At 43.8% G+C, this 12,155-nt stretch overlaps 1 protein-coding gene across 1 annotated transcript in view; it reads left to right on the top strand.

Moving 5' to 3' along the window:
• The window catches only part of LOC129699151 (low-density lipoprotein receptor-related protein 1-like), an 877,455-nt gene that overhangs the window by 402,082 nt on the left and 463,218 nt on the right, over nt 1–12,155 (top strand). Inside the window, exon 26 of the mRNA XM_055638819.1 lies at nt 151–300. Within this exon, the coding sequence (XP_055494794.1) occupies nt 151–300 (150 nt within the window). The remainder of the gene's footprint in view (nt 1–150; nt 301–12,155) is intronic.

Genomic DNA, 12,155 nt, shown 5'->3' with positions numbered 1-12,155 from the left:
TCCTGAGGATGTTGCTGGGGAGTAGGCCTGTTTGAGTTTCCTCAGATAGTGCAGTCACTGATTGGTTCGTTTGACAATCCCATCAAACTGAAAGTAATATTTATCTGCCTTCTAACAAAGTTTTACCTACATTATTTTTTGTTGAAACAGGTCTTTCAATTGATTACACTGCGAACAAGCTATACTGGATTAGTTCTGGCACCGGAACCATAAACAGATGCAAGTTGGATGGTTCTAATTTAGAAGTGATCAGCATAATGGCACAGTACTTAACCAAAGCCACTGCCCTGGCAGTTATGGGTAAGTATTAAACCATTATGATATACTGATAATGGGTGAGACAAGGATTTTGTTCTTTGTTAATTGGAGGATGAAGTTATTTTCCTTTAATACTCCTGGGTAAATAGCACACAAAAATTGTAACAAGACATTTGTGAAGAAATAATACAGTAACCATTTGATGTTGTATGCACTAAATGCACAATGTAGTAATTTAACCCCTCGAAAAATCTCTTACAGGTGACTTCTTGGGTACCAGAATTGAAGTTCAGCATGCCTCACTATGATGTGTATTTAATAGATGTAGCCTTCTACCTTATGGTCTTTTGTTTGCTTGACCAGCACAGGCCATTTCCTCTGATAGAACATAGTGCAGGTCACACTCTTTAGGTCAGACAGCAGGTGCTGTAGAAAAGAGCGATTGCCTTTTTCAGTATTGTAGATACCACACTTTTCACTTCCAAATACAGCTTAAAACCATACCAACAGGCCATCTGGTCCAACCATTCTGAGGCAAAGTCTGCTCGTTCCGGGCAATTAGCCTTAATCACATTTATACGGCCTTCTCCATCCATGTGTCCAATGCAATTTTAAAGACAAACAGTAATTTCTAATATAGCAAACAATCCTGCGATTGATTTCAACATTCTCAGCAAGTAAGTGTAAAGAGATTTCTCTTGCTCACTGTTGAAATGGCCTGCATTTAATTTTGTACTTATGGTCTACAGTTTCTACAAGGACAGTTTTGTGTTGCTAAAAATAATTATACTGCGATTGGGAAGGATGTTATCCTCAACACTACGTATTGGTTGTAATATACTCCCAAAGCTTTTCAAAAATCATAGAACTTAATTTTTATATCATTACTTGTGCTTGTGGTAGGATATATTATGATTTTGTTAAAATTCTTGTGACAACCATTGGCTAAGTCATTATTTATTGTCCACCCCTTACAGCCCCTGAATTGACTTAAGAGCATTGATGTCATTCTGAGTCTTTAGATTTTAGACTTTAGAGATATGTAGAGGTAGAGAGAGTCTTGTGTGGAAGACTGTTTTACAATTCCTAGCTGCCATGGTGAGATTCAAATTTATGTTTACAGAAAAAAAACGCTACTTCTCATACTATTTTATTCTTCAGAGGATGATTTTGTGTTTATGATTATTTTATGATTACTTATGATGAGTCATCTGTGATAATAAAGCCATCAGTGTTTGAGAATTGTACTCGGACAGCAGGAAAATGGATGGGTTTGGAAACAGCATCTAACATTTTCAACACAAAATAAGAGATTATCTTAAGAGGGTATTCACATATATTGAAAAAAAAACATTGCCCTATTCATTGACATTTTTAACCATTGGAAAAGTCATGCATTAATACATGATTGTTTTAATAGTTCTCATCTAATATATAATGACATAAAAGCATTGGTGTTTATGGTGGTATTTGCAGACACAACCCCGATTGGACTGATCCAGGATGGGGTGGAATCTGTCCAGAAGTGACACAGCTGGCATCCTGGTGCAGTTGCAACAACCTGGTCTTAAGACAGTGGAATTGATTGTAGACTTTAGGAGTGCTCCCCCTCCCCTCACCCCACTCACCATCAACAACACCACAGTCACATCTGTGGAGTCTTTTAAGTTCCTGGGAACCATCATCTCCAAGATTCAGCTCGTATTGTTTGTAGTAATCATTTTAAATTAGTTTATTCCATTTAATTAAGTTAGCCGTTGTAGTATAATTTGAGTGTTTAATATTTTGCCAATTCAAAACATGACACTTAAGTAGTCGTACTTGCAGCACGGTTACTGCATGCATTTATCAGCTTGATCTACTGTATTTTTTTTTCCTGAATATAGGGCCAAAAATTAATAGATAAAAAAACGGATAACTTCAAAAGTAAACTTTACAGGACATCCTTAACTGATGAACAATTTTGACTGAATTTTAACTCAGTGCAGATTTGTTTGGTTCAGATGTTTCCCTTTATGTGTTGCTTAAGAGCAATGTTGGAACATAATGATTTGGACAATTTGTTCTGAAAATTCTGTTCTAAGTTTACTTATTGGCATAATTTCCTTCCAGTGACTAAGAGTACCAAGTGTAAAACTTCACTTGACCACGTATATCTATAAACACTTCGCCGACCAGAAGAAACAAAACCCATGATCTTCGAGAAAAACATTGACCTAGATATTCTCTACCACGGCACAACAATGGCATGTGCTCGGTATGTGGATTTGATTACAACCCGATCACTCAATGTGATTGGACATTCTGCATAAACAGTTTACTGCTTGACATTCAATTGCTGTGCTCTCTGCACAATATCAGAGATGTAGTCATTCAGTGCCATCTCACGGTAATGTTAACATTATAAGCATATTTTGAGTTCAAAGGATGTTGCCAAGATGGAGGATGATCACATGCTTCAGAAGAGCTCCGAGATATTTTATAACATAATCACTCAATAATGTATAAGTACATAATCACTTAATAATAAGTAAAAGAAACTGATGATAGCTTAACACAACATATATGATGATGTTGTAGCAGGACCAAACGTGGTGAATCATTGCTGCTGCAGCTGAGCGACGGTGTTGTCTGGAGCTCAGCTACATGTTGACAATTATGTTTGTGGAACAAACTTGCATGTAACACCTGAATAAAGCAACTGTTTATTCACCACATTTGAATAGAATAGAATAGAATAATTTATTTATTGTCATTGTAACATGAACCATGTACAACAAAATTTAAAAATGTCAGCCAGTCAGTGCACCATTCAAACATTTCCAAAAGCTAACGATACATATAAGGTAAAATATTAAAAAAGATAAACAACTAAAATAAATATCATGAAAATAGCACGCATAAACACCCAACCCTACATCCTTCTGTCGATTTCACAGTGTACCACAGTCCCTTAGTATGTATCGCCCCTGCGTTCCTTGGCGGCTACATTTAATGCCTTTATAGCAGTGGGGTAAAAACTGTTTTTAAGTCTGTTTGGCCTTGTCCTTGTAGATCTGTACCGTCTGCCTGACGGCAACAGTTCAAACAGGGAGTGTCCGGGGTGGGAAATGTCCTTTATAATACTCTGGGATTTTTTGGTGCCGCTACATTGGTGACCCCGACGATCCAAATTGGGATTTTCCAGAATCATGCAGCCTCAGGAGACCTGATGTCTGCAGCCGACAGCCCAGCCCTGCAGAACGACGCTGCCGCCAACCCGGCCCTACCATAAGGTATGTCGCAGGCCACCCGGGTTAAGGGGCGCAGTCTGGGCCTTGTGTGACAGCCTCCAAGCTCTCCCGCATGATCCGCCCAGAGCCGACCACCGGGGCTGAGAGACCGCGGCTGATGCCGCTCCCTCACCAGCTTCTGCCCACCGAAGCTGAGAGGCCATGGATGTTGTTGTTCCCCCACCAGCCACCGCTCCTCCACCAGCTGCTGCAGGAGCTACAAGTGTACAGCCCCCCGCCCCCAGCATCACAGACGGCCCTGGGAGCAGAGAGAAAGTGCGCCCGCCCATTATCTCACCGGCCACTGCTCAAGGCCTAGCCACCCGATATGGCAGGCCTACCTGGGACGGCTGCCCGAAGACGTCCTCACCGGCGCAGACCCTGAAGGTCACTGGGTGCTGGCTGCCCATCCAACCCAGCAGTGGGGTGGAGCCTCGGCCAGTCGTGAGTGGGCGGTCCCACAACGGATTCCACGGCAATTTCCAGCGGCAGCCAGCCGGAAGAGACGCTCAACCTTCCATGACCGCCGTCAACAGCGCCACTTCAGGTCGGCCGCCGTCACTGCAGCCTGACCGCTGTACACAGCGCCACCTTACGGCCGGATGCCGTCCCTCCAGCCTGACTGCCGACAACAACACCACCTTCAGGTCGGTGGCTGTCACTGAACCTCCAGTTTTCCAGCACAGCTTCCCATCCTGCACCATGAACACTGAACAATTTGAACTTTCCTACCACTTTGTACTTGTTTATTCACTGTAGTTTGTTTTGTTTCTTTTAACTTTTTTACACTGCATCACCACGCCGGGTTTAGCAATTAATTTATTCTTGCTTCTTTGTTTGCATTGTTGCTGACGTCTCCCAGCCATTGCTAGGGGCCATATTTCTCAGGAAACGATCCCCTGCTGGTCGAGGAGATGCGACTGTGTCTCGTCCATCTGGAGGCTTTTGCATTGGTCTCCTCACACCCCTCTGCAAACGGCCGGGATGGCAGACTGCCAGAGCGTCAACTGCGCCCGCGGGCCCCACCGTCCTGACCCATGGGCGGGGTGCCTCCTACACACAGCAGGAGCTGCCCTCGACTGTGCGTGTGCACCTTCTTGTAGAAGATTAGCGCGTTCTATTCCTTCCTCCAGTTCTGGGTGGGGAGGGGTCCTGTGGCGTCAGCTGATAGACATACCACTTACGGTCGAATCCTCGTCAGTGGTTACGAGGGCTGTCACATGACATCATGGATTAAGGCGAGTGTCCTGCTAATAAGCATATCTCAACATGAGATCAACCCAACAGGTAGCTGAGCGCGAGACAAAAGCAGCAGCAATGACAATTATTTAAGAAGGAACTGCAGATTTCGGCCCGAAACGTTGCCAGCATCTATCACCCTCCAGTCTGAAGAAGGGTTTCGGCCCGAAACGTTGCCTATTTCCCTCCAGTCTGCAGAAGGGTTTCGGCCCGAAACGTTGCCTATTTCCCCCCAGTCGCTCCATAGATGCTGCTGCACCCGCTGAGTTTCTCCAGCAATGACAATTATGTTAGTGGACCAAACTTGCATGTAACACCTGAATAAAGCAACTGTTTATTCACCACGTTTGGTGCCGCTACAATATTATGCTCAGAGGCCACAGGGTTTATTTGGATGCAATGCATGCTTGACTGATTTTTTGATAACAAACAAAACTTTTGCAAGTGGTGATCACTGCAGTTGCCAACGTCAGCCTTTGCCAAAGGTTGAAGCTCCAGTCCTTGATTGGTAAAAGGACTCAAATCTCCTGGAATCACCACATGGGGTCTACTTCTGAAAATTCCAGCAGGACAGGTCATCTACTCATAAGATCATAAGATCATAAGTGATAGAAGGAGAATTAGGCCATTCAGTCCAGCAAGTCTATAATTCAATCATGGCTGATTTATCTCTCCCTCTTAACCCCGTTCTCCTGCCTTCTCTCCATAAAATCTGATACCTGGACTAATTTTATCTTTTTTCCGCAGTTTTTGGGAAGCCCATCCTAATATTTCTTCCCTTGGTGCCCAATCTCCCAGCCCTACCACTTGAGGTTTGATTTGTTGAGGGTTCCCCCTGTAGTTCAAGCACATTAACCAGTTTGTAGGTTTCCACCATTACACATGTTCTTCATGTTCAACCTTAGACCTGGCACTCACTTTGTGTGCAGGGCACCCAGGCATCTGCCTTGGCTAATGCAATCTCCCAGTTGCCAAACATTTTAACTTCTGTTCCCATTCCCATGCTGATCTTTATGTTCTGGGCCTCCTCCACTGTCAGTGAGGCCACACACAAATTGGAGGAACAGCACCTCATATTTTGCTTGGGTCTCTTACACCCCAGCAGTGTGAATATTGATTTATCTAATTTCAAGTAATCCTTGCATTCCCTCTTTCTCCGTCCCTACCACACCCCAGTCATCTTGCTGTTCGTATCCCTTCATAATCACCTCTTCAACAGCCAACAATGGATCATTGTGGGCTTGACCTTTCCTGAGTTATCGGGGCCGGTTCTGATTTGTTCTGTACCTTTTCCTACCTCCAGTTTCCCTTCCTCCTGATTCTCAGTCTGAAGAAGGGTCTCAACCTGAAACGTCTCCCATTCCTTTTCTTCAGAAATGCTGTTTGACCCGCAGAGTTACTCCAACATTTTGTGTCTATCTTCAGTGTAATCCTGCATCAGCAGTTACTTCCTACACAATACTTTGGATGTACTGCACATTAGAATATTGCTCTCTTCCAGAGCTTGGTTAACTGGTGAAGCATCCACATATTAACACTTGCACCCACGCACTGTCTGACGTACATTTTTTTGGGAACATGAATCATTCTTTAGTTTGGTACCTTATTATCATCTCTACAACAGTTTCATTGTTATAACTTCACTCCTTAACAATTATTAGGTTACCTTTAGCAGTCCTCTTCCTTCAATCTTCTTAAAGCTAACAATGTCACGGTGACCTGGAGAATTAGCAAATACAGGTGCACAACCTTTTATCCGAAAGCCTTGGGACCAGACACTTTTCGTAATTCAGAATTTTTCGGCTTTCGGAATGGAAGATTTTTAGCGTAGATTTTAACGGCTGGCTCAGTGGTAGAGTGCTCGGCTCATATCCGCAAGGTCGCGAGTTTGCGCCTCGATCCCGGCAGTTACTCGATCGCGAGTTTGAGTCTTCAATGTAGTTTTTTCTTGCAGAATAGGAGAGAATAGGGAGGGTTAGGCTGGGATCATTCTCTGCGAGATGATCTTAGTGCGGGAGACAAGTGTAGGAGAGGTGTACTGACTGTGTGGGCAGAACTTTGGAAGTGATTGCCCACCATTCTCAAAAGCCGCTGTGTCTCCCTGTCCCTCCAAGTCTCCAGAGGAATCCGCTGCTGCCGATGCGCCGCTACAGTCCTGATGAGGTGGCAGTTCGCCCACAGCCCGAGCTGCGCCCCCTCATCCGCAACCCGGGTTCCTCTGGAGTTGGAGCGGGGCTGGGCTAGAGTTGTTGCTGGCTGTGACTCTCTGGGCTCTCCGTACTTGCAGTGGGCCTGGGGGTCGGTGTCCCGATGAGGGAGCGCAGCTCGGGCTGTGGGCGACCTGCCACTTGTCGCTGTAGCGGCCCATCGGGGAGCGGCTTCTGGTGGTCCTGACGTCTCTCAGCTCCTGTCCAGGGGGATGGCCGGAGACGTCAGGACCAACAAGAACCCGCTCCCCGATGCGCCGCTACAGCGACAAGTGGCACCGTCCACAGCCCGAGCTGCGCCCCCTCATCCGCAACCCGGGTTCCTCTGGAGTTGGAGCGGGGCTGGGCTAAAGTTGCTGCAGGCTGTGACTCTCTGGGATCTCCGTGCTTGCAGTCGGTGTCCCGTTGGTCCTGACGTCTCCGGTCACCCCCCTGGAATGGAGCTGAGACTGGGAACTGTACCGCCCTTGCCCCCTCCCTCTGCAACTGCAAACAACGCCACAGTTCCCAGTCTCAGCTCCTGTACAGGGGGGTGGCCGGAGACGTCACAGCCCGAGCTGCGCCCCCTCATCCGCAACCTCAAGACCAAGACGCACCTTGCACACCATCAGCTTCGGTCCCTATGGGGAGTGTGTTCCTCTGGAATTGGAACGGGGCTGGGCTGCTGCTGGCTGTGGGTCTCTGGGATCTCCGTGCTTGCAGTGGGCCTGGGGGCCGGAGTCCCGTTGGTCCTGACGTCTCCGGTGATTGGCACAAGCTCCGACGTGAAGACAGTGCAAACCCCCTGCGCCGGTGCAATGGGCGGGGAGCTGGAGAGGGGAGGGAAGGGGTCACACACATGGCCTGGAAGCAGAGGGGTGTAGGTGGGGTGAAACTTAAGGGAGCGACAATTTGCTGCTGCCTGCCCGCTGAGTTAAAAAGTTCTCATGCAAGACTCACGATACACTGTGTATCGTGTCTACCGTGGGAACTTTTTAACCCAGCGGGCAGGCAGCAGCAGATTGTCAATTATTAACCCTCCCGCGCAATATACCCTCACCTTCTCTTTTATGAATGGGGATTTGGTTCCCCTTTCTTCAAGGACCGACCGGAGGTTCCGCTGTCACCTCTGCGGGCCGCCCTCGGTGAACGTTTTCAAGGACCTTTCTTCAAGGACTGAAAAAATGTCGCTATTCGGAGGTTTTCGTTATTTGGAACTTCGGATAAAAGGTTGTGCACCTGTAGTTTGTTAAAGTATAAAGTATGAAATTATTTTAGAGTAGTGAGTTCTAAATGAAAGTATGTCAAATAAGCAAATAGAATAATTGTTGTTTTTTTTTTTGCAGCAGTGTCACTTAAATTATGCCAGAATTAAGATATCAAATATGCTGACATCACATTTAAATGTTGTTTATTTTCACACATATAAAGTGTGTGCTAAGATTATGTTCATGTTTGCCTTCTTTCAAGAGTTCCTGTTGATGTATACACTACCATTGGTCCACTAATTATCAGTCCACCGCCAATTTTCTGGGACCCTTGATTTCAGAGCCGTGCCAAATTATCCGTTATGCCAGCCCAACACAGGTCACAGTCTCCAAGTCAAATGGTACCAGAACGGTCAGCCCAAGCAGTCAGGGGGCTGAAATGCCAGCCCGCAAAGTCATCCTCGGAAGTCAGCCATGGGTACGGATCTGCTGGAGTTCCATAGTCCTGGCCGCAGGGGGCAAATTCGACCTGCCAATCGCTCGCTGAAGTCCTGATGAGGTTAAGATTGGCCGCCTCACTTTTCCTAAGCGTCACATTCCTGGGGTGGGGGACTTCCGGGGGGGAATTCAACTGTCCAGATTAAAACTGCTGGACCACCAGTTGCCAGAAAATTGGTTGTGGTCCTGTACTTATTTGGAGTAGTCAATTGTGTGATCCTGGTTCATCTAAAACCTCTTATATTTGGCAGAATATCATCCTTAATTCCATAATCTTCATTGAAGTAATATTTTAGCCAGGCAACACTTCCAACATAGGAGAAAATATAATATGCAGTATTGATGTGTGTAGATTTGTATGCTGTTCATGTAATGTGAGCTAGAGAGTATTTAGCATGCCAACGGAATCAACACCTCTAAAACAAATTGCATTTTGTCAGTGAAAGAAGCTACTAATCCGTTTAAATGATGAATGGTGATTTCAACATCTGAAGCAAAACGAAAATTGTTGTCAATTGTAACTAAAAATAGCACGTACCCAAAAAACCCACAGCATAAAGACATAAATGAATTAATTTATATTTTGCAGCTTCCTTTATCGTACTTTGTGTTTGTCAGGATGAGGAAGGTGAAGAAGATTATTTTTTTTTTGCAATTCTAAACATGTTAAAGTAAGAGTTCAAAATAGCAATATAGGATTTAATTTGGTTCTGAATTAACATGGAACCAAACATGAAACTATGAATTTCAACCTATGTTAATGGCGAAGCTTTAACAAGGGTCAGAGCTTACATTGCTAAAGACTGCAGAGACTTGCAGAGAAATGTGCCAGGCAACCTACTCAGAAGAGATGGTTTGCCATCTTTAGCATATTAATAGCTTATTAAGGGTGACATTTAGAGTTTTTAATTTTAGTTTTGTATGTAGGGGCTGGCACTAAGACGGGAAAGCAAAGCAAGAACACCGTTTATTAATACGACAAACCTGCAAGTGATTTATTTAATTTGTTCTTTGAAAAGTTCTGTTCATTCTGTCAGAGTAAGGGATCGCTTTGAAATGTTTGGAGCAAACCTGTTTGCAACTGCATATTTGTAAACATCACGATGTGATCTGTACATTTTTCAAGTCTCATTAGGCACTTTAACCTGGGGCTGTTAATGCAGCAGCTTTTTGGGATTCAGTGTATCACTTAGGTGAACATCAGCAAGAATGTCCTGACCGACACCAGAACCCCTCCAGCACATCTCTAAACTAAATTAAAGTAAACACATGAGGAAAGTGATAGCATATTTACATGTAGAGGATAACCTTCCTCAACTTGATGGAACACGAAGGTATCACGTCAGGTGATGGTAACTGTTTGTAACCTTAACCTGCTTTATGTTTGAGATGTTGTTACACTTTGCCAGTGTCTGGCAAGGTCACATTGTTATCCTATATTAGAAGATCTTTCAGCAGGCAGCCGACAGTCATGCATGGACAAATGATTGTTTGTAAGTTGGCCTGGGTGGCTGTGTTTCCAGCTGTGGTGCAACCCAATGAACATACATAAAAATCAAGACATGCTGCCATCCCCACCACTTACAACCAAATGCACATCAACTTCAAAGGGCCTTCACCCTATGAACTGTTATGCAGAATATTTTTTTATTTTTGCCAGATCTTTTAGCTGCTGCCAGTACAGCCATGTCTCATGCTAGCCTCTAATCCTAAAATAAAACTATCAGTCAAATGGGATTTTCTATTTTTAGCAAAATTCATTTGGAGCTTCATCAGTTTACGCATCTGCCTTATCAAAATCATATCCACTTTCTCCCACCTGACCATATCTACCAAAAATAAAACAGTCCGAAGTCTCTGTGGGTCTGAAGAAGGGTCTCGACCTGAAATGTCACCTATTCCTTTTCTCCAGAGATGCTGCCTGACCCGCTGAGTTACTCCAGCATTTTGTATCCATCTTTGATGTAAACCAACACCTGTAGTTCCTTCCTATGCAGTCCAAAACTGTGCTTTGTTCACCTCCCACTGTTTAATGCCAATGCATACTGCATAATTCCATACCAGTTAAAAGTCCACTTCCGCCACGCTAACCAAGGTCAGTAAAGGGTGTCAATTTATTTAGTGAAATTAGCATAAATTATGCGATAACATGCAAAACATCAAAGTGTACACCCTGGCTAAAGAACTAAACTATTATTCTTTTTCTTTGAAACACATTTGTGTCATGTGGCTTCAGAGGTGGAGACAGCCATTTTTGATTCTCAAAGTCAGATAGCTAAGATGGCCTAGGTGCACATCATTTCACCATTAGCTATTTAATGGCTGTGCCGTATTTCCCTGTCGGCTATGAGTTGATGAACATTTTGCACCAGAACTGTGGGACTCATGGAATATAAATAATCTTGTGGTGCCATTAAAAATGTGGGTCTGCATGCACCTGTGTGCCTCCCTGATCTATTGTTCCAATCATGCAGCCACTCTGCATTAATATTGAAGACACAATGGAGCACTGTGAATCTTGTGCCTGAATTTAATTTCTCCAAATTAGCCATTCACATGCACAAAGGTCTGACTTGGTCTGTAATGGCCTCAATAATTAAATCTTCAGGCAAGAAGGAGCAGCAGGAATAGCAAAATAGTTATTATAATGAAAGTGAAGTTCTGTCTTACTGAAGGTCAGTGAGCCTGTAGTTCAATACTGCTGAACTGAAGAAACAAATATTGCCTTTTCCTATCAATGTACATCACATTCAGCAAAATCTGATGGCAGGCAGCAATTTTATTTTTGTATCTGTGATTTGATCCTGCCCAGTTCAAAGGCCAAAATCCTGCCCAGTTCAAAGGCCAAAATCCTGCTCAGTTCAAAGGCCAAAATCCTGCCCAGTTCAAAGGCCAAAATGAATGTATAGTAAACTCGGGTCTTGATATCCACTGGTATGAAAAAGTTTAAAGCCAATCTTTAATGTACACTCAGCTTTTATGTTGTCATATTTTTATGTCACTTAGTCAAGGTCTGCAGAGTGGACAATTGTTGCTATAATCCCTTTCAATCCCTGAATAATCCCTTTCAAAACCAGCCTATGAATTTACAAAGAAGGTACAAGGAATGCACTTGGGGAGCTGGTCTGCTAGAAATGACTCCATACTATTGCAAAGTTTGTCAAATTTGTGTGAAGGGCAGGTTCTATAACCAGACTGCTTTGCTGTAAAATGCAGTTAATGCATTGCCAGATTTTGTTAGATGTGGGAAAAATATTTTTTAAAGCATGAATTTTATCTACTTTAAATTGTAAAAAAAACCCATTATGTTTAATTTTTAGCTTTACAGATGGATTGTGGTGCAAAATTTAAATTTTGCATCAGTAAAAAATCATCGGCAATCTGATTAAGGAGTGGTAAAGTGGGGATAGAATTAAGTAATATTAATTTAAAATTGTGTTTAGTGCTGAATTTTAAATAAAGGAGTAAAACATTTTAAATTCCTTAAGTTGTAA

The sequence above is a fragment of the Leucoraja erinacea genome, chromosome 7 (assembly GCF_028641065.1).
Source record: "Leucoraja erinacea ecotype New England chromosome 7, Leri_hhj_1, whole genome shotgun sequence".
Classification (NCBI taxonomy): Eukaryota; Metazoa; Chordata; class Chondrichthyes; order Rajiformes; family Rajidae; genus Leucoraja; species Leucoraja erinaceus.
Note: the sequence above shows the minus strand (reverse complement) of the source record. Positions and strands in the feature narration are given on the sequence as shown.